At 45.7% G+C, this 21606-nt stretch overlaps 1 protein-coding gene across 4 annotated transcripts in view; it reads right to left on the bottom strand.

Moving 5' to 3' along the window:
- PLEKHM3 (pleckstrin homology domain containing M3) overlaps positions 1-21337 on the bottom strand; it is an 84336-nt gene extending 62999 nt beyond the window's left edge. Inside the window, exons 1-4 of one of the 4 annotated variants that reach the window (XM_048309558.1) lie at positions 14207-14422; positions 12559-12705; positions 10943-11802; positions 3108-4043 (exon numbers count right to left, since the gene is read on the bottom strand). In XM_048309558.1, coding sequence (XP_048165515.1) covers positions 3108-4043; positions 10943-11600 — 1594 coding nt within the window. In that variant the 5' untranslated portion in view covers positions 11601-11802; positions 12559-12705; positions 14207-14422. Of the gene's footprint in view, positions 1-3107; positions 4044-10942; positions 11803-12558; positions 12706-14206; positions 14423-20745; positions 20827-21206 lie in introns of those variants that run through there. The other 3 variants (XM_048309559.1, XM_048309557.1, XM_048309561.1) reach the window with 3 other exon arrangements.
- Positions 21338-21606: the final 269 nt, after the last annotated feature.

Here is a 21606-nt window from a genome sequence, read left to right as displayed (position 1 = left end):
CCCCCAGCTACACACATGATCACAGACCTAGGTGCAGAATGATTCCTTGAAAGACAACAGCTCTCCACCTGCTGCTTCATTTGACAGGGCTTCGAGCACAGGAAATAGCACATTTACTAACCTTGGCTTCTCTGCATCTAGTGTTCAGCTCAGCCAGCCAAGTCATTGAAGCCCTAATAGCAGTATTTATTCTTCTGGCAAGTGAGGAGACATGGAGAAAGCAGGGAGGAAAAGACAGAAGGCACCCCAGAAGAGGAGCAAGGAAAGCCACACAGATAAATGAAAGGGTGCAGAGCACATTTTCCAGAAGGCAGAAATTCCCACATCCATTAGGACTTGCTGTCTAAGTAACAAGAGTTCCTGGCAGACACAACTGACTTCTCTGGAAAAAATGTTTGTTTTAATAAATGACATGGGGAAAGAAAATAAAAGGCAAAACAAAAGAGAGACATCAAAAGAACAGAAGCTATGCAAAAACAGGAGGCAAGGGCAAAGGCCATTTGTCCTCCCCGTCTATGGAAAAGTGATGCCACATGACGAAGAAGTAACGATAGTGAAGGGTACCTGGGGATATTTGCTCCTTACAGACCTCCAGGATAACTGCCTACCTTTCCCCAGAATCCTTTCTCTAAGCCAAAAATATAAATAATGGCCGCGAAAGTAAAAGCATTTATAAACCCCCTGCCTCTCCACTGCTAATCAGTGGCCTGATCATTCATTTTTTCAAATTACAACAGTAAAACAGAGTTAGAAATGTGGAGAAAAGCTTTTGTATCTGCTGATCAAGCAAGACAACTTTTTTCAAACTGCCCTTCTGACTCCAGTGTATCAACAGTTTGTCCTCCCTGCCCCATGACTACATCTGACACCACCGCCCTGGCTTATATCACAAGTTGAAAAGTGCTAGTCAGACTCCAAGATAAACCTGTCAATAGCAAGGCACAGACATTCACATTCTTCCCTACCTGCTTGTGAATATCAGCTGTTTGTCTGGGAGCAATTCCTTGAAAAGCTTTTACTGAGGGAGAAAAGGAAAGGGGGATGCAGAGAGCATTTCAAACAGAAAAAAAACACCCAGGGGGGAACCCCACAAAGACTGCAAAGAGAAAATAAATTTTAAAAAGCCTGTCCCCATCAGGTCCTCCCAGCAACCTTCTTTATCAGAGGTTCATTGTCAATCAATTAGCCAAGGCAGCAGGGGTCTGTAGGAAGGGGGGTAGCTTGAGAGACAATGGTCTGCCCTGTTGTATTACTATTTAATCACTTTTCCTAAATAAATAAAGCAGCCCTGAGGTGCTGTCATGTCAAGGGAATTTATAACAAAAAACCCCTTCATTTTTCATTGGTCATTACTTTTCCTTCCCTCCCACCCCTGCAGGACTAGAGAGGGTTATTACTGTAGCCTTAAGTTCCATCTTTGTGTTGCTTGCCTTTGATTCCCACTCGGACCTTGCCACTTTCTGGCACTAATTTGTCAGGCTGAACAAAGGAGGGATTTGTACCTCCTGTAAGGTCTCAATTAGGAAAGGCTTCTGCTGTATTATGTGCCATTGGGACAGGACACAAAGACGGTAATTACAGGAATTTGCACTAAATGGCTGAAGAATTCACAGCAAAACTTTTCTTCCTCCCCCCTCCTCATCTTTCTCCAAGCTTACCCCTCCCAGCAGCCCTGGGGAAAACCACTCTCAATGCCTGCAAGCCGTAATTACCAACAGCAGGCCCCTCAGGTTAAACAGCAGCCCATGCCCGGAACGGCACAACTGCCCGCAGGGAGCAAGGAACAAGGAAAAAGGCTCAGCTTGCCCGTGTGCCTCCTCAGCACAAACTTTTCTGAGCCAAACAAGTTTCCCCAGTTATAACTAATATTATTTATTTCTTTGCACCATGGTAACAGCTCCAAGTTCCAGCCGGCTCTAAGGGTCCCAGGAAGTGGCAAAGGATCTGCTCCCACAGTAAGTGCTGTGAATCCCCATCCTTGGGGACAGAGAATCCCAGTGACCAGCTTCCCACAGACCCTCCACAACTCACATTTCTCTGCACAAGAACATTTGTTCAGTTTGGCAGACTAAAGAGAGACCACAGGAGTACTGGGAATGCCTCAGGTGTATCAGGAAAAGACATCATGCAACTCTGGTCAGAGCACCTCATTTTTGCAGGGAATACACGAGTGAGTACAGATTGATCATCCCATGTTTGGGAGAGGGAACCCATCCTTTCCCAGAGAAAAGTCTGCTCCCACACTACATAAAGCAAGACTAAAACCTGCTGCACATTGGAGACATGTATACTTCGTTGCCATCCCAGGGCCTGATCCTATTTTAGAGGAGATAATTGAAAATATTCACTTGAAACTCTCGGGAACCTCAGTCAGAGAATGTAGCAAAATATAAAAAAATGACATCAAATCATACAAATGTGGCCAAGAACAGAGGCAAAGCCCAAATACTGTAACCAAAAACTGCAATGATGCCGACCTTCATGATGCTCCAACTGCCATGCACTGTGAAGAGACAAGCAGGAACATGACCTGCAGGTGACTACCCAGAGAGCAACAAACCCAGCTTGCACCCACAGTAAATTTTGAGGGCAGTCCAGTACTTCTAGGGCCCAGGTCTCCCCTGGAAGGGATTCAGGCCAGCCAGCAGGTCCTGGGCCCACAAAGATACTCCCCTGAGTCATGTGTGGTTCCAGAGCAAAATGAGAACCCCACCCCAAAGCAGCATGGGGAGGAGGCAGGACCATCACAGCTCCCATAATACAAGAGAAAAACTCTCCAAAAGAGCTGTTTCTGATTGAGCAGACAATTTCTAAGTGAGTGTAACTAAAGCACCTCTACAGTGTCCTGCATCAAGAAAACAGCTCAGCCACCCTGTAGGGCAGTCCTGGCCCATGTAGTGCTGTATGTGCAGGATCTAAGGTTTCAGCACTGCTCATCAAAACAGATGAACCTCTGAATATCCCACAGGTTTTTCTCCACATTTTACTACAGCCACGGTGAGAGGCAGGGAACAGCTGTGCTGCTAAAACACGCACATGCTCTTTCCAGTTATTTTCTTTTCCTGCAGAAGGGGTGTAGGTGCAGATGCTGCAGCCTGATTGCTCACCTGCACACTTGAAGCTCTGAACTGTGAGCCCTCTCTCTAGAGACAGTGTGGTCAGGATGCTCAGGAAGCTGGTGGTCACAGACTGGCGCTTGGTCTTTCTAAGATCATTTCCAAAGGGCCGATCTCCAGGTTTGCTCCTAAGTGTAACCTGTGGGTTTTGAGTCAAGCTTCGAGTAGCATTGGCTGCTGCTTTCAGTGCCTCCATCCACTCCTGGGCCCTCTGACGGGTCTCTGCACGCAGGCGCAGCACATCTTGGGGAAAAATGACCTGAAAGCACGAGTCACAGCCATCCTGAGTATCTGTCTGGACCGACAGGCACACATCGACATTGTAGCTCAGCAGGGGATCTTCATCAAGCCTACCAGGTTGGAATGCCATGAGATAGGACCTGTTCAAGACAAAAGTAAACGCCTTCCAGTTATTCTGGACAGTTAACCTGTAAAGAGTCCCTGATTTGAGAATATTTTGGTACTCTTTAGTGTTTTCAGTCAAATTCATGGATAGGAAGAGCTCCATAGGCTTCTCTAATAATCCATTGGTTTGAGAAAGGTCACTGTTATTTTCAGGCTTTGGCACATTCTCCAGTTTCTCCTGCTGTCTTGTAAAAGCAGGCACAGAAGCACGCACCGCTTCCCAAAGTTTCTGTCCCCAATCCATAGTCTCCCACGAGGACTCTGCCTTCAGCTGTAGCTGTGAGCTGTCTGACAGGACAGTGTCCACCACCTTGGTTTCAATGCCACCAGTAACAGTGACCCTTTGAAAACGCATGAGTGGATACATTGTGGGAAGTGTCTGGTTGCCACTGCTGTCCAAGCAATACAGGTACAGTTTGTACTGGGAGAGCTCAGCATAACAGGTTTGCCAGTAGCTGTCATTGTCTCTTCTAACTTCTAAGTATCCCTTCTTCAGAAGATTTGGGAACACTGTCTTGTGTTCTGGAGGAAACAAAATGAGAATATTACGATTAATTACTTCTTTTTAAGTTGTCTCAAATTACTGCATCATTCCAGCTTCTACATCTCTCCTACCCATACACAGCATATCTGAGGGTAGGATCACAGAGCCTTCATCTAATAGGTTACGATTATCAAACACAAGCACTGACTCTACATTTGAGCCACCGAGAACACAGCACTTTTTACCCAGAGGTACCAAAACACTTTACAAAAAGGGAACAAAACAATTTTGCTGAGACATCCAGGACAACAGTGACAGAGCAACAAAACACTGTAAGTCTCCCAGAACCCAGTCCAGAAGTGGATAATACTATCAAGTAATCTATCGCCAGCTAAAATAGATTTTGACAGTGAGAAACACATACAAATTAAAACACCTTACCCTCTCTTTCCTGTTCCTTCCCAGGCTCAACTTCATGTTTTCACACACACCACCTCTGCCTCCCCCATCTTAAGTAGCTCAGAGGAAAAGGGAATAGTGGTATCTGGTCAGCTCCTCTCTGCTGCTCCTTCCTTTTCACACCTTTCCCCTGCAGGGGCTGCAGTCCTTCAGGTTAAACATGCCCCTGCACGAGCTCTCCATGGCCATAGTTCCTTCAGGAAATCTCCACACTCCACCATGGGATCCCACATGGGGCTGCAGGGAGATCCTGCTCCACCATGTTCTCCCCAGGGGCTGGAGCACTTTCTCATCCTCTGGCCCTCAGCTGCTCTTGACACAGCTGTCAGTGCTGTGCCCTTTCTGAGATGTGCTCTGCCAAAGAGGCCCCACCTGTGGCTGATGGGCACAGCTGTGTCCTGTGGAGGGGCTGCTGGAACTGGCTGGAACAGCCCTGCTGCCAGCACTCGGGTACAGCACCCGGCACCTGGACGGACCCGGGGAATGCAGAACTGTGCCCAACACAGCAGCTTCTTACCACATTTCAGCACGACCTGGGACCACAACATTTTGTGCAGCTCTGTTTACTCCGGAGTTTTGCTGATTTATGAGAATCAGGTCAGGAGTAGCAGACACAACCAAAACTGAAAAGTAAGAGGCTGCCCAGAGAGATTCAAACACATACACCCAAGCATCTCAGCATTTCAGGTACTTCGGAGCAGACCCTTTCACAAACCCCAGCTCAAGGCAAAGTCGAGGGGAATTTCTTCATCCACAGAAAACCAACCATACACAAGTTACTCCAGGCACTAAAGTGATGCAAATTTAAAAGGAATTATCTAAAGCATTTCTGAATTTAAAAAAAGGTTTCCATGCAAAATTTGTTCCAATCTGGTTTGCACCACCTCAGCCACCACAGGCAAGTATCATATTTTCATCTTGGGCTAGTTATGTGGCTCTATGCAATTTTTGTTGGTCCCTGCATAAATCCAGAGGCATTCACTGTCACACTGGAGTACCAACTGTAACACTTGGCACCCCAAAACAACCCAGGCCTGAGGAACAAACTCCTACTCCCATCTGAGTTCTACTTCACCTTTCCAGTAAGGGTACCTGTGATGCGTCTTGACTTACAGTGACCGAATTAGCAGACACAAGTAAAGGGCACTGCCTCCGATTGTCCATCTCCCTTGGAGTCTGCTATTCCTGGCACAACAGCAAGGTAGCCACCTGGAAACAGCTCCTCATCCACTCCCCAGCATAATTAGGTCACAACAAAATCAGCATCAATTGACCTTAACACACAGCATTACAGACCACAGCAACACAAGAGCTGTTCTACTCGAGATTTCTGCCCTGGGGCTGACAGCCTTTGAAACAGGGATAGCTGGAGGCATAAAACATTTTCAGCATCTCAGCTTAACCAGTTACACTCATGTTAACAGGCCACGCCCTAACAAGCTTTAGACACCATCTCTGAGTATACTGAGGATGTCTTCAACACAGAGCTAAGAGAACAGAAACATCTAGACTGGATGAAGCTTGGAAACAAAACCAGGTTGGAAACTACTATCCCCATCCGTACTGGGCTTCCCAGCTAATACAGCCAAGATTGCTGACCAAACTGCTCTCACCACTGCTGGCTAAGGGGTGAGTCTGTCTGTCCTCCTGGAGCACAAGCAGAGTCAGGGACTCTTGACAATTTGAGGAACTTAGTTACTGTCCAGGGGCTTCTGATACCAACTGGTGCAACCCTGGACTGTAACCTTCATTCTAAGAAGACGCTCCTGCCCTTGGCTGGAAGTACTCCTGTAGCTAATTCTGTTTCCTCTATGGGCAGGAGAAAGAATCAGAATAGCAGCAGTGTAAAGGCTTTTGCCAGTTCTTCAGCAAAGACCAACTTTGAAGGATTTAAAAGGATTAAGTAGACAAGCTCCAGTTAAACTTAATGAACATACGTGAAAAGTAATTGTTTGATATACTTAATGTCAGTATGGAAATCTCATGGGGGTTAAAAATGGGGGAAGGATGCTACCTTGCAGCCACACTAACGAAAAGGAGGCGCTTAGGTTTCACTTTGACAGCTCAGCCTCAGCTTCCCCATTCACCCAAATACTCAGAATGGAGCCTGGTTTTAACACCATTCTCAAAGCACTCCATCTACAAAGATTTCCTGCAGATATGGTTAAAACCATAACAAAAATTTTTTAAATCGCTACTTTGGCACTAGGTCTAAAAAGGTCAGTATAACTACACCTTGCATATCAATAAACTACTTGAGAGTATTTCAGCTAAGTACGAAAACTGGAAGACTAATCTATAACCCAAAATGGTAGAGAAAAAGCACACTTTGATAGCCCAAATGGATAGATATGCACACACATGGACACACTAAAAGAGAACCAATTTTGTTCACCGTACATCTCTGGCCCTGACATTCATTAGTATTTCTGTGCTAACTCAAAAGCCATTAATTTCTCTGAAACCCACACTAATCCCTTTGTAGTGCAGATAATGGACAGCCATTCTAGAGTCATCTTCCCTTTCTATTAGTCCAATCAGGGAGGCAGCGCTTCTGCAGCTCCAACTGCAATCTCTCTCGCTTCCATCAAGTACAGATGACAGTTCAAGCTTCTCCATAATAAGACAACTCATAACCTTCCCCCAGTCACCCCTCCTTCATCTGCACACAGATTTGCTTGTCCTTTGTTGAGTTAGAGAAAGGCTATCTCTCTCCCTGTCTTTCACAGAGGCACTCCCCTCTCCCTCCTTCACCCCACTCCTTCCCTTCAAGCCCTGTGAAATTGGCTCCAGTGGCTCTCGCTCTAACTGGGACAGAACCAGCAGCCACCTTGATTAACATTCAAATGCCTCGTATTGTTTAGGTCAGGGCAATAGATGCTGGCAGAGACAGGCTGAATCCATATGGTACACATACACACACACCTTACGGCTCTGCTCCTTTATCTCCTCCATGAGCAGTGTGCCAGATAATATCTTCTTACTCAGAGAGCAAATGGCACCATCTCTCTATCCACCTTCCAAACTGAAACTGCATCTCTTTTCCTCCTTATGGACACAGGCAGAGTAAATTGAAGAAGAGCAAAAAAAGTAAATAATCACAGTAAATGGCCCACATCTGAGCCACCTGGAGTTATAATTTCAAGGAAAGAGGTGGAAGAAGGCAGAGGAAAACAAAGAGAGACTCAGCAGCTGGGGACAGAATAATTATCTTCCTCAGCACCTCTCCTCTCCCTTGGGAACTTCCCGCTTGTCCCAGGTAGGAACCCAGCACACAGCACTGAAAGCAGGACAGCCTAGCACCCACCTACCACTCGCCACACTTGGGGGCAGCTGGTGCAACCAGCATCCCTGGAGAGAGAGGCCAAATGTTATATCCGCATGTCCAAAAGATACACGCTCAACTGACTGTAATTGCATCTCAGTTGGCATGGCAGGAAAACTTACTCTTTTTCCACCAAGCGTTTCTGACAACAGTCATTCCAAGTAACTTGGAAAAGAGCAGAAGCAGAGATGCCTAGTTTGTGAGGAGTTTGCATCTTGAGGGGCACTCCTCTCTGAATTCTCTAATGCTTAGTAAGTGATGAGTGTAAGTTACAGAGTTTTTGTCAATAGTTTTCCTCTCTCATTTTTACAAAACTGAGCATTTTTACAAAACATGTTTGGGACCTAAAATGCTCTCAAATTGGGTTGGGCTAGTCACCTTGGCAGGATTTGCTTGATCAGGACAAACTGTGCCTCAGATCCACAATGTCCACTATCTTCCTACTTAAAAATACAGTCTTTTTCTTCCCACCTGTTTTCCCACCTGGCTCTGCAGATACATATCTTTCGGTTTGTCACTGTGCACGTGCTCAACACAGTGACAGCTCTAGTGCTCCCCAAGCTCACAGGCACAGCAGGCAAACCAAACAGCTACCTGGAAAAAGTACTATAGCACCCACACTGCCAGGAGTGGTGGTGTTTGAAAGATAACATCCACACGACTATCAAACCATGCCGTGTTTAAAACACTGTGTTTCAAAAATCCAAGCCAGCCTTCACCATATATTACAGAAGAAGTATTCTCTCTTTTTTTGCCAGGCCACATGCCCAGAAATACAAGAGCCTGCCTTGAGTTTGCTTACAACTTCTGTCTTTGCTAGCTCTGCTTCCCACTTGTGTCTCATAGCACAAACAGGGTTTATTTCTAGCACATGAGCCATTTTACCAGCAGGCCTAAGAAGATACTGCCCCAAATGGCACAGCTTCTTTTCAGCTCCTTTTCTTTCTCAGCACATGGAAAGGATCCAGTGTCATTTTACTTGTATTAGTGGTGGAATTGGCAGTGCTGGGTTAACAGTTGGAGCAGATAATCTTAAAGGTCTATTCAAATCTAAATGATTCTATGATTCTATAAAAAAGCAAGCAGGAGGAACAGATAAGCTCATAGTATTGAGGATACTATGAAGGTAAGGAAAAAAAAAGTGAAGAGTTCATCTATGCAGTAACTGAGACAGCTTCGGAGGACTGGGAGACCTCTGCAGGCTCCAGAGGGAAGTCCTTTGCCGCACTGACGACCAACAGGAGTTGCTGAAGGTCCTCTCAGTATCTCACTGCATTCATTTAATTTGGATTAAAACCCTGAAAAGGGATGTCTCCTAAGGCTGCAGCCATTATGACCCCTTCAACCACTGCAGCAGGTTTTATCCAACCTCAAAATACATTCTTCCATCTTTTCTCAAGAATAATTAGTAGTCACAGATACACACATCTGCAAAACCTAGTACTTTCCTTTTTGCGCTTCTCTTTTCAGCTCAGCTCACAGTAGCAGCAAACTCTTTGTGAGGCTCTCTTGTAAACACAGAGGGAAGAAATAGCATGGCTACCTTGTAAAACCTGCAGAGCAGCTGAGCAGAACAGGTAAAGGAAACGGGTAAAAAAAGTGTATTTTCAGAGTACAGAAGCTCTCCTTCCTCAAAGAAGGTACCCCCGCCTTCAAACATTCCATACAGAAAGGCTCTTGGAGGGCACACAGCAAGCACTGACAACCTCGAGAAGTGGGTCCATGGGAATTTCATATCACAGAATCACAGCTTAAGCTTAAAACACTATTAGGGACATGTAAGGACGTTCAATGGCTACATTTTAATGGAGGTTCTGTGGGCACATGAAGTTGTTACACATCAAGTCCAACCCAGGAGATGTTCAGGATACAGCTGACAAAAACTAAGAGCTCTGTCTCCAGACCTGTGGATGCACTTCTATTCTGCGTCCTTTCCATAGAAAGGATATAGAACAGAGACCCCACTCTACAAGAAGCAATATATCTCCCTAAACAAACATAACAGCAGGTATACTTGCTTTTGTCAACCAAGAACACCCTTCTCTGGGATATAGCAACTATGTCACAATATAACACAATAATCTACATGTTTGTACCTATATATACACTTATACATACTTACATGTTATATGTATTTATACACGCACACATCTCCCCAAACACACTTAGGCACCTGCTTTTCATGTTTCAATATAGCTGACTTACCTGGAAAAGCCAACACAAAAAGTTCGTTTTAAGCCTTAGCAGGCCACCTACTCATAACTGGAGTCAATCCACCATATGCATACATGCACGCTTTCACAATCCCTTGATTTTCAGTTAAGCCCTGCCTTTATTTAGATTATAAAAATCTTTGTGGCATTAGCTGCTTTTCTTCTTTGTAAGTGCCCAGTCCACTTCTGGCATCTACAAAATAAATCACAGAGATGGAGACACTGGGTCAATGTTTCCAAAGCCCTGAGCACAACTTCTTCCAGTGCAGTGCTTAGGAAAGGAAAAGTAAGAAGTATCACTTGCTGAAACACCGCTTCATATGGCTCACTGGAGACGCCTGCCCCAGTCTGATAACAACACTTTCTGTACCCCTCACAAAGCTGGCAGGGATGCCTCAATATTGACAAATTGAGTGCTTTAGTTTCTGTTGTTTATGGACTGAACAGTCAGCATCACTTAAAGAGAGCAGAGATCTCAGGCCTTACAGTAAAGCTCTGTACACCCTCCTTTTAATGGCCGCTCTTTCACTTTATGAAAACTGCTTTTGTTTAGATTTGCCATTCTTCCAATAACTTCAGCATTCAAAGCTTTTTTTAAGTTTGGGAAAATCAATCAAGGAAATGATCAGAAATACAGAGCAAATGAATTTTTTTTTCTTGAGTCAAACTGAACAAGATAGAAGCAAAAAGTAAAACAAGCTCAGTTTTTTAAACCATAACAGAAATCAAGTTTAAAAAATGATCCTTAGGCAGGCAAACACACAGAGCCACATCAAAGACAACACAGCCATACTGATTTTTCTCCTTTTAAGAGTTACCTCACAGTTGGGTTTTGGGTGGTATTTTTGTGGGTTTTAACATCCAGCTCCTCTTTCAAGACAAATATTAAAACCAAACAGGAAACTCCTCACATAAACAGAAACAAAGCACCAGCACAAACCTGTGTTTCCTTGGATGTCCTCTCCCTTGGCTAATGCCAGGTAGGAGAGCAGAGCACAGTTATTGTCCTGACCAGGTGCAGGTGGCTGCTGCAGGGAGGTGCCTGTGAAGACCACTCCCCAGTTTACATGGCTGATATCAGAGCGTGACCTGTTGTGTCCTGGTTTGAACATGGAGGCTTCCTCATTCTGCACCAGGATGTCATTCACTGAGCGAGGCCTATCTCTCCGCCGCTGGCAGATCTTGAAGATATTAAAAGCCGTGGTCTCCCCTTCCCCTGCCCAAGCAAGGTTATCAGTAGCTGTTCTCCTCTGCGCTGTGAGTTGGTCTTTACCAGGGAACGCTGTCTGAGCTTTGGTTTCCAAGAGGCCATTTTTGCAGTGATCCCAGATTAGGCTACTTTTGGCTAAGGAGGCGACGTTCCTCAGGTTCCTGCTCTCTGTTATCTGATCAAATACCTCGTGCCCAACCAGTTCAGGGACCTCCTGTACACCATACACCTCAGAAGGCTGCACAATCTTTTCAAGCTTAGTATCAAAACTATTGAAAAAGTCTTCAGTCACTTCCAAGGCAGGGCTAATGTCATCCACTTCAAGAGCCTCCATATCCTTTGCTGCTGTGGGCTCAAGGCGTTGCGAAGTGTTAAGAAGATACCACATCAATATTGAGAGAAAGACCTGCTTCACATCAGTCCTTGGCACACCATGAACTTAGATGTGGTGGGCAAATACAGTCACCAACCCCAAACCATAGTGGTAGGAAGTAACCAACTCAATTTGTCTTCAGAGGGAAGACCTAACACCCACTGAACAAGTGGGCTATGTTCCCTGTAAAAAACAAGCTCATAGTGATGAAGAGTACCTGTAAAGAAACACAAAACATCACATCAGTTAAGAGTCTTCCCAGGTAAATATGTTTAATCCAATGACTCCTTTCACAGTCATAGCCCCTTCATTCAATTTTGTCCTTCAACTGGCACCAATATTATCTTGTATGCAGAAACCCTTTGTGGTTTCTGTTGCACACTCTGTATGAACTCTGTGTATAATCACTTTTTGAACTGAAAGCTGCAGAGAGCAGGATGGGGCACCAGATGACAGGAAACCAAAGTGATTTATCAACCAAGTTTTAGAAAGCTGCACTGAGAGGTAGCCACCTAAGGAATGCTTCATACAGTTTCCCTTAGGGCTCTAAGAAAAAGTTGATAAACTACAGGGTCGCAAAATAGGCCAACCAGCCTCAAATAGCTTGTCTTTTTGTCCTAGATTGCTTGAACTCCCAATTTTATGGAGACCAGCATGAGTTTTACAGCGGCTTCTTTGCCGACTCGTCTGCACGAACAGAACTGTGACATTTACCAATTAAACCAGTGCTACAAGGCTGCTGCACAGAACTGCATATAGTTTCTTTCCAGAATATCACCGTGACCCTAAGTGAAGCCATGTAGCAACCTAAGCCCCAGAGAAACAGTGCATCCTACCAGCAAAACAAAATACACTATATCCTGCACCGTCTCAAATCCACAGATCTTTACTTCCAAACTCTTGATTAACTAGTCAAAACATAAGACAAGCAAAGAGATTTAAGGCTAGAACTACTGAGAGCTGTATTCATCACCTGAGCTTACACCTGTAAGGAGGAAAGGAGGAGAGTTTCTATTCCCTGTGGTGCAGTAAGGGGGTGTCCCATTGCTGACTTCTGTCACACCAAGTTTGCTGCCATACAGCTTCTCACTCTTGAAGCTCCATCCACAGTGCTGCCATGCTGAAAGGAAATGCATGGTAGGTATGTTTAAATTGGGGTAACCTGTCAAATGAACCCTGCAAGTTCTTGAGACCTGGAGACTGGGCATTTGTACTGGCAGGAGAACAGCCTTCACATCTCCTAAAACAAATCACAGTACCCAGAGCCTGTACATGCAGAACAGCTTAAAGTCAGAGTTTTGAACACATCAGCTCAAGTCCCAGAAGCAGCAAAGCTGCATTAGCTCAGAACTCTGCCTAGATTAATACACCCTAAACAAAACTAATTAGCCTAGGCTGGGCTGATAATTAGCAGCTCATTAGCTTGTAAGTGCTGCTGAAGTGCTACCAAGACCCATGAAGATTTACACTTAGCAGGAAAAAACATCTATTAAACGGCATCAAAACCAGATAATACTTCTATTTAAGGTGGCTTTTTTTTAATCCAGAACAGTCTATTAGCCTAAGTTCCATTAGGAAAGCTGCTTAAATAGGCACCCTTTACTATAGCAAGCCAAAGGGAGAGAGGAAGGTGGCCAGCAGCACTCCAAGAAGGGGGCACAGAATTCTGTAACACAAACCAATCCCCTCCACAATCCCCCAGTGGCGTCCTCTCACCCCTGCTTCCATCGTAGCCAGCCATGACACAGTTGTGCTCAAAAGCAGCAGTTCACCCTCCCTCCTAACAGATCTGCAGTTCAGACTATGATCTCCACAAAGACACTCCAACTAAGTAACTTTCGAAAGCAATAACTAATCACATACACAACTCTGGAACATCGAGCCTTTACACTGAGATCTTTCTCCCCCTATCTCTTTGCAAGGATTCACTTTGCTAGTCTCATAGTGAACCAGGGTAGGATCAGCTTCAACAAGTGAACATAGAGTAAGACACTGAAGGTAGAGACAAAACCACAACCAGAGGGCTGAACAAAACAGACCTGGAGTTATTTCAAATCAGAACAGTATGGGAGCAGACTCTTTGCAAAGCTGTGCAACTGTGCCAGTTGACAGTAGTGGGAAATTAAGTCATCCTGGGCACATCTGCATTGTCAGCTTATGCAGCATGGAGTTTACTCCTGAAGCTCATTCCTGCCAGCAGCCCCAAAACAGTGTTCTGCTCCCTGGTACCACAGAGCTTGGGAGCTCAACGAACAGCCTAAGGGACATAATTTGGTGCAACCTGTCCACTTACTTTACGTCCTTCTGTGGCATATTTTTAAAGCAAGAATGGTATTTTGAAGTTGCAAACTGCAACAGGCATTCACTTGAACAAAACTAGCATTAACATAACCATAGGCCTGCAGTGAAGGCTACAGCCTGGTCCATTTGAAGATGCTACCTCATAGGGATGGGCAGAGAATGCAGCCTTACACTCCCTCACACAACTGGAGTGGCAATCACTCCAGAAGAGAGTGACACGCCACTGCAGCATTCTAGTGACAGCAGACACAATGTTGTTTAAGTCTGTTCTTTAAGTCACTAGAAAAGGTGGAAAGCAAGGGATAAAAATTGACACTTACATTTAACAAGTTCATTTTTAAATGCCGGAGGCTTCAAGTGGCTGAATGTTTCTCTGGATCCTGTGAGACTGGAGCTATCCAGTGCCACGCAGCCGAGTGTGGTGATGCCAAACTACAAACTGACCTCATATCCAGTAGGATGCTGAATCACACGGTCATGACAAGATGACAGGCCCCCCCTGTATCACATGGTTCACAAACTGCAGCATTCATACCTTCCAAACTAGTCTGTTTGCCCTGCTCAATAAAGACATGAAAGGTGACGTCAGTAGTGGCAGGCTCATCCTTTCCTACACCAACAGAGTTGTGCCAGTAATTCCCACTAGCACTCAGATCCTGCAATCACGTATCCTCCATAAACACAATTAGGCACTTTCTGACAGTGGCACTCAACAAAAATTTAATTCAAATGTCTGCATGGATTTGGTGCCAAGTGAAAGCAAACTCTGACATGGCAGCAAAAAGTTTCATCAGAATCTCCTCCAGGAGGGAAAGCAGTGAAAATCACTTCCTTCATGTGAAGGGTAAAAAAGGCAAACAATGGCATAACTTAAACTCCTTTTAAGTTACTATAAAATGTATTGCCTTATGTATTGTTTCTTGAGACACCTTAAATTTTCCAAAGACATTCAGTCTAAGGCAGTGAATATGAGACGAAGAAAGAAGCATCAGCCCAAACTATTAAAGACTGATGTAGCTATGGGCAACTATAAACATGGATCTCTGCTCATCCAGGCCCCTGGGAACCAGTCTTACTGAAAAAAGGATAAAGGAACATGCTGCATTGTACTCAGCAAAAACTGCTGGATACAGGAATTGCAGCAGCTGAAAAACAGTTTTCTGTATATCTGCCCAGCATGAACAAGCAGCAGTCAGATAATTAATGTGCATTTGGAACATGAGTAGTCTTTACTACTACAAGTTTATAGTGGCCCCATTACTCACATGGCTGAGGTAAACAGCAAGGATTACTAGTCATAGCACATAAGACACTGAAGTTCAGTTTAGTAAAGATTACCTCCCTTGGAGAAGCCACATGGACTTAACTTAGGTGACAGCACAGTCTGACAGCAGAGAAAAATCATGTATGACAAATGCCAAGGAACATACACTGGAAGAGATCATTTAACTTCCTGATACGTCTTCTGGATCCTCATGGGTCATGGAAAATATCCAAGCATTGCATGGCAAAATTTAAACAGCATAGAAAATGCAAGGGCAGAAAGTAAATCTCGCAGGTGGTATGTACCACCACAACAGGCACCCACAATCAATGATGTTCATGAGAAAATGCATAAGTTATAGGAGCTCTCAGTCAGTAAAAGGTAGCAAAAGACAGGTAATATATAAAGTCCCTCAAGTCTCATTGATTCTTAATGACTCTTGGGCTCAAATTCCTGGCAAAGATTTGGGTTTCTGAGAATTTTATCTCAAGGGCACAAGAGGAGTTTTACAAGCTACCTGTATGCAAATAGAGAGCAGGGGTCCCTCAGACACTGAGGAGCTTGCCCTATCCCCTTCTCAATGCACTGGAACCTGCTGCAGGAACCAGCTCTGCGTAATCTCACACCACATTACAACTGTGGGCTGAAACTCCAAGGCCAAGAAGGAAAACAGAAAGAGATTCTTTCAGTTGGGTAATAATTGAGTAGCAGAGCAAATTCAAGGCGCCTCAGGGACTTTCATTTGTCTTATGCTGCAGGCCTGGACCACTACAGTCCAGTTTACGGGCTGCAACAAACCTGAACAACAGGTCATTTGAAGAAGAGGTGGATCCATTCTCTGTTTGAATACAATCCACTGGGGCTGGAGCAGCTAAGCACCAACTGAGCTTTTCTACCTGTCAGTCTGAGCAACCTCAGACTGCGACCTGAATGTCTTCCAGTGGTACCTCACACAATCACAACCTACAGGTTTTGCTGCTACAAGGATTTCTGATCTGCTTTGTGGGTCACATCAGACAAGTATTGCCCTGAATCTAAACAGGACACACTTAGTGACAATCCTTGAAAACCAGGCTCTGCTGTGCAGAATCCCTGAAAAAAGCTATGAAGCTGATGACTTACGTGCTCCCTAATAGTTAAGAAGTTGAGCTGTATTTGTCAGGTGGGCACACCTGAGTGGGCAGAAGAGAGAAAAAGGATGCACAGATGGCCGTCACACACACAGCCTTTACCACTGCCTGTGCAGTTCTGCACATCACTGGCACGGAGTGCTTGCACAAGGAGCTGAAGAGCTGACAGTGACAGGTATTGTGGAGTGCCCGCTTTCCAGCACCACCCTGCTGCAACTAGACAACAGCTGATGCCTTCTTTATTTGCAGTATAGCAAGGCTGACCCAGCAAACACTCTCCATCTTGTTCTGCCCAGAAGCTCTTTCCAAGCATGATGGCACCTTGGTCTCTCCCAGGCAGAGCCCCCTCTCCCTCAGCTGTACAGAAGCACAGTATCATAGCTGCTGTGGATGAAGCCTCAGCATACAGCATCCCCAGTCAGAACTGTTGCACTGTGTGCCATCCACATGTAATCAAAGAGCAGTCCTGGTTCAAAACACTTCCACTCCAAGTGGTTATGAACCCCAGGCAATGCAATAGCCAGTTCTCTGAGCAGCAGCTGAAGGCTGCACTCCTGCTTGCCTGTCACACTCATCTTGGAGAGGCAACCGATAAGGAGGAATTTCACAAGGGACAACCGTACAGAGTGAGCATCAGCTGGGACTCTGTCCCTGTGCAAGCTATCACATTCTCCTGGATCCTGGCTGTATTTGTTCCCATGGCACAAGGAAAGCCTTTTCCCAAGTGATTCCAAAACCCCAGATGACCTACTGCTGTTTACATCAAGTGAGACAGAGCACACAAGCTTGTTAGATTCACCATTTCAATGGCTGGAGGAAATTTACAGTGCCTCGCAAAGAAGAGAAAACTACAGGAAACTCCTCATATACAGGGGATCACAGTTTCAAAAGGTTGCCATATGATAGTCAATGGTTGGTTCAACATCACCTGGTCAATTGTCCTTAGATCACATTTTTAAAGCCCCTCTCCAAAGGCCTCTTTCCCCAACAGACAAACTGAGAAAGTCATAGATTAAATTTTTCAGACTATCCCAACTTTAAAGTGTCTCACAAAAATACCTTTTGACTGATATTCCTGCACAAACCCACTGGCAATATTCAGGAAAAACTCACAAAAACTGGAGAAAGAGACTTCCTGGTCAGGAATGCTTGGCTACAGGTGAAGGGTGGGTAGCTGAATGTAAGCATAACTATCTCCATGTTGCAAACCCCCGTTTGCCTAAGGATGACATTAACTGCCAACACTTACCAATGAAGAAGAGCTCTCACATCCTGTCTGCTAGACCCAGGGAGAGGCAAACAGCAGGAACAGCTACAATTAACTTGGAGCCTAATTACAGTCAAGCTGGAAGATAGTGGTGATGTCTTCTACTCTACAGAAAACAAAACAAAAAAGAAACCGAACTTCCTTCAGTTCATCAACTGCAAGAAGATGAACTGAAGAAAGAAGTGAAAACAGGCAGGAAGAAGAAAGCCATGTTCTCTGAGGAGAAGCAAACCCTTAGCAAGGACACACGAGTCTGGCTCTGTGAAGCACAGATTTTTCCCGGCTGCTGATCTCACCCAGTGCCTCTAACAAGGAAGCTCCCCAGGCATCCTCCCCGTGTGGAGAACTAACATATCACAGCTCCAGAGCAGCTCATCCAGTGATGAGCCACAGCAATGCACAATAAACAGTGCTTACAGGATACATTGTCTTTAATTTTAACTGCCATTCGGAAACAGTGATTAAAACACAAAAAACACTAAGCTGCAAAGAGCACAAGAGCCTGCACCAGAACAAAGCAGGGCCGGAGGCTGAGGAGCACCCAGGAGTGGCGGAAGACAGACAACCAGAAGGATTTCTTTTCCAGAAACCGACTGCTGGACAGCTCTCCCAAGATTTTTATCACTGACTCATTTGCCTTGCAGCCATCTGACACACATCCCGCCTGGCTGTGGAGCACCACCAAGTAATGAAGGGCTGTATCACTTCCTGGGGATGAGTAACCATTTAAAATCTCAGCAGCTGGACTGGGATGAAGGATGAAGGACCTTTAGCATGGAAAGGAAGAAAAAGCCAAGCAGACCGACCACAGGGGAGTGACACACAGCCCAGGCTGCAGCCAGCCAAACCCATCAGCACGTGGGCACTTTCTTAAATCACATCAGACTGAAATCCAGACCACCCCGCTCTGCATGCTGCCTGGTGGCTGCCCAACCTCACAAAATCCACAGGGACAAAAAGAACAAAGCAGTGTAGTGATTTGGCCTGAGACATGGATCTGTGGTCTTAAACACACATGAACCCTCAAATAACAACCCAAGGGAGGGAATGATTTCTGTGCTTATATTCCAGTTTTGTCCAAAGTTGTATAACTTGGATTTTACATGCTGTCCTTGTCTATTCGAACACTGCCTGTTCTGCCAAGGCACACAGAAACCACAGAACACCTCCTGAATTCAGCACAAAGTACAGAAATTGTCAGGGAACAGGGTATCCAAGAGGGGCAATACAAACTCTTCCAGTACAAGACAAAACATGATTAAACTAGACAAGCAGGAAACAACAAACGACATGACTCAGTCTAATACTTCTAATTGTATCTGCCTCCATGGAGCAGTTTGGCTCCTGCTAGGATGTGGAGCAACTTTGTACACGTCAGGTGAAATAAAACTTTTCTTTAAAAAAACCCAAAACATTTCCATTTAATGCAAACTGAAATTTTGTAAGTACCTCCTCACTCCACATTTCCTAGGACTAGGTTGAAGAGGAAAGACAGTCAGTCCTTAAATACTTTTTCTTTTTTTAAAGTTCAGAAAGTAAGACTTTTCAGTTTGCCGTTGTTGAGCTGTGAACAGAAGTAAAAAGCACAGCTGGAAATAACAGCTTGCATTGCCCCAGAGGCCCAAAAGACGGTAAGAAACACGGCATCTCCCACAAGAACACAAGAGACCGTTTCTTCCCTGAGATCCTGGCACAGCAGTAAGAAAATACACTTGACATCCAAATCTGTACTGCACACAGCTTTCTAAGTAACCCAGATCTGCAACTGGAGCTAACTACTCTCTCCAGCTGCAGTACCCTAAGAATTAGCTGGGACAGTACAAGCCATTCTACAGTGAGACCTGGATTTCCCATAACTGTTAGTGGCTGCATGCTGACATTGATGGAAATACAGTGCTTAATAACAACCTCATTTCAGACCTCGAACTAAGCTCTTCTCTTGTTTTTCAAACAGCCAGGACCACAGTGGTTTGTCACATAAATTGGCAGAAGGAAAAGAAGCAATGATCCAAATCATTCTGAAGTTCGGTCCAAGTGCTCAGGTCCTGGCAGCCCTGCCACAACAGCTGACCCTGAGGGATGGCTGTAACCACAGGTACCACTACAGAGTTGTGTGACTACTCAGCACAAGTGCTTGCTCTGTTCTAAACTGAACTACGTCTTCATTACAGAAAATCATAGCAGAAGCCCTGTAGAAACGTCAAGGCTTCTGATGATACTGAAATGCTAACACATAACCTGACTTCAGTCTGATAAGGTCCTGACAGAATGATGTATCTAGCTACTATAGACGGATAAGAACTTTCATTCCACTATACAGTGCTCTGTTTCACATTTTAGATTTCTGATTTAAGTCCCAAATTTAATTCTTTAATTTTGGATAAATAAGATGTAAAAGTGGCAAGATGAAAACTACTGTTGCTTAAAGTGTATGGGCATTGGACCCACTAAGATTCAGAGGCTTATTCTTACACATTGCAACTTTTTGAAGTCACTTAGCACGGTATGCAATGCTGAAAATGAGATTTGCCTATAAAACTTTGTGGGATGACGGCTATTTGTGCATATTTGCAGAACAGATCAGGAGAAAGTCATGATGCCCTACACAAATGTACAGTCGAGTTTCTTCCCTTATCTTACCTCACACTGCCAGTGACCCTAGCACTTCTGCTGATGCTCCAGCTAGCATACATTCATTCCCACATAACAGAGACTCTTGTCAGGCCTGTTTGATTCCAGAAGGTATAATTCCACTGTCTGTGTCTTGGTGCCTGCTTCCTAAAAGAAGCAATTTTACTGTAAGGTAAGAAGACCACGGCATTATGTCATACTCCGGGCTATTAAAATAGAGAGGGATGTCAGCACCCTGTGCCTACACATACTGGAGTCTGACTCGGGGAGCACCCAAATTCCTGCTGAGACCGTGAGCCGGGTGAGGAAAACAAAAGCACGGAGCCTTTTTATGCAGAGGTGAACGTGTCCTTCAGACGGGCACATGACTACAGGCGTGTTTGTGCTATAAATGCAAACGCGGCCGCGCCCGGGCCCTTGCACACAGCCCCGTACGCTCGGGCGGGCAGGCAGCGCGGCGAAGGCTGCGGGAAGCCCGGCCCGGCCGCCCGCCCCGGACGGGCTGGGGAGCCTCGCAGCCCCCTCCGGCCCCGCCCCGCCCGCGGACCGAAGGGAGGATTTATTTACCTGCCGCCCGGGCCGCGCTGTGCCCGTGCTCCGGGAGGGGCCCGCGCTGGCCCGGCCCGGCGGCGAGCGCGCCCCTCCTGCCGCCGCGTCCTGCCGCAAAGCCGTCCCGGCCGCCGCGGGAAACGGCTCCGCCGCACCAAGGTTCCTGCCGCCGCCAGCGCCGCGCCCGCGGAGCTCCGGCCGAGCCGCCTCGGCCCGCCGGCCTCGCACCAGCCCTCGGAACCGCAGCAGTGCGGCTCGGCGGCCGCCGCCCGTCCCGGCAACCCACCAGTCTCACTTCCCTTAAAAACACAGCAATAGAAAAACCACAGCTTTTCCTGTATAAACATCAAGGGTAAAGTTGCACCTTTCCAAGTTTAAAGCAGCCGAGATTCTCAGGGGGCTGGCACTTGACTACAGGAGAGATGGGAAATGCAAAATCCTAACCGGATTTTAACAGTCCCAAGTGCGAGCTCACTTACCTAGGCGTGAAGGCTGCAGGAGCAGCGTGGTGCATGAATTCATATCGCCACAGGGCAGCAAAAGGATCTCTAGCAGAACCTGTAACCCAAGGAAAACAAAAGAGTTACAAGACAATTACAAATGGCTTATTTCAGGTAGCATGGCAACCCACCCGGCAATACTGGTCCTGTAAAAATAACCTCACGGCAAGAAATAGCCACGTCCGGATTAGGGATGCACCTGAATTCTGACGTGCCCTGTTCGCAGACCACCTCTGAGTAGCACCATGCACATGTCAAAACTCACGGGCATGGTGGTGTCTCGCTGGCTGCGCCCCAGGGGAGTCGGTGGTGCTGTGCTGAGCAGCAGAGATCAGGTTAGTGCTGAAGTGGAACTACATGAAGATGTGGTGCTGAATTG

The sequence above is a fragment of the Corvus hawaiiensis genome, chromosome 7 (assembly GCF_020740725.1).
Source record: "Corvus hawaiiensis isolate bCorHaw1 chromosome 7, bCorHaw1.pri.cur, whole genome shotgun sequence".
NCBI classification, from domain to species: Eukaryota; Metazoa; Chordata; class Aves; order Passeriformes; family Corvidae; genus Corvus; species Corvus hawaiiensis.
Note: the sequence above shows the minus strand (reverse complement) of the source record. Positions and strands in the feature narration are given on the sequence as shown.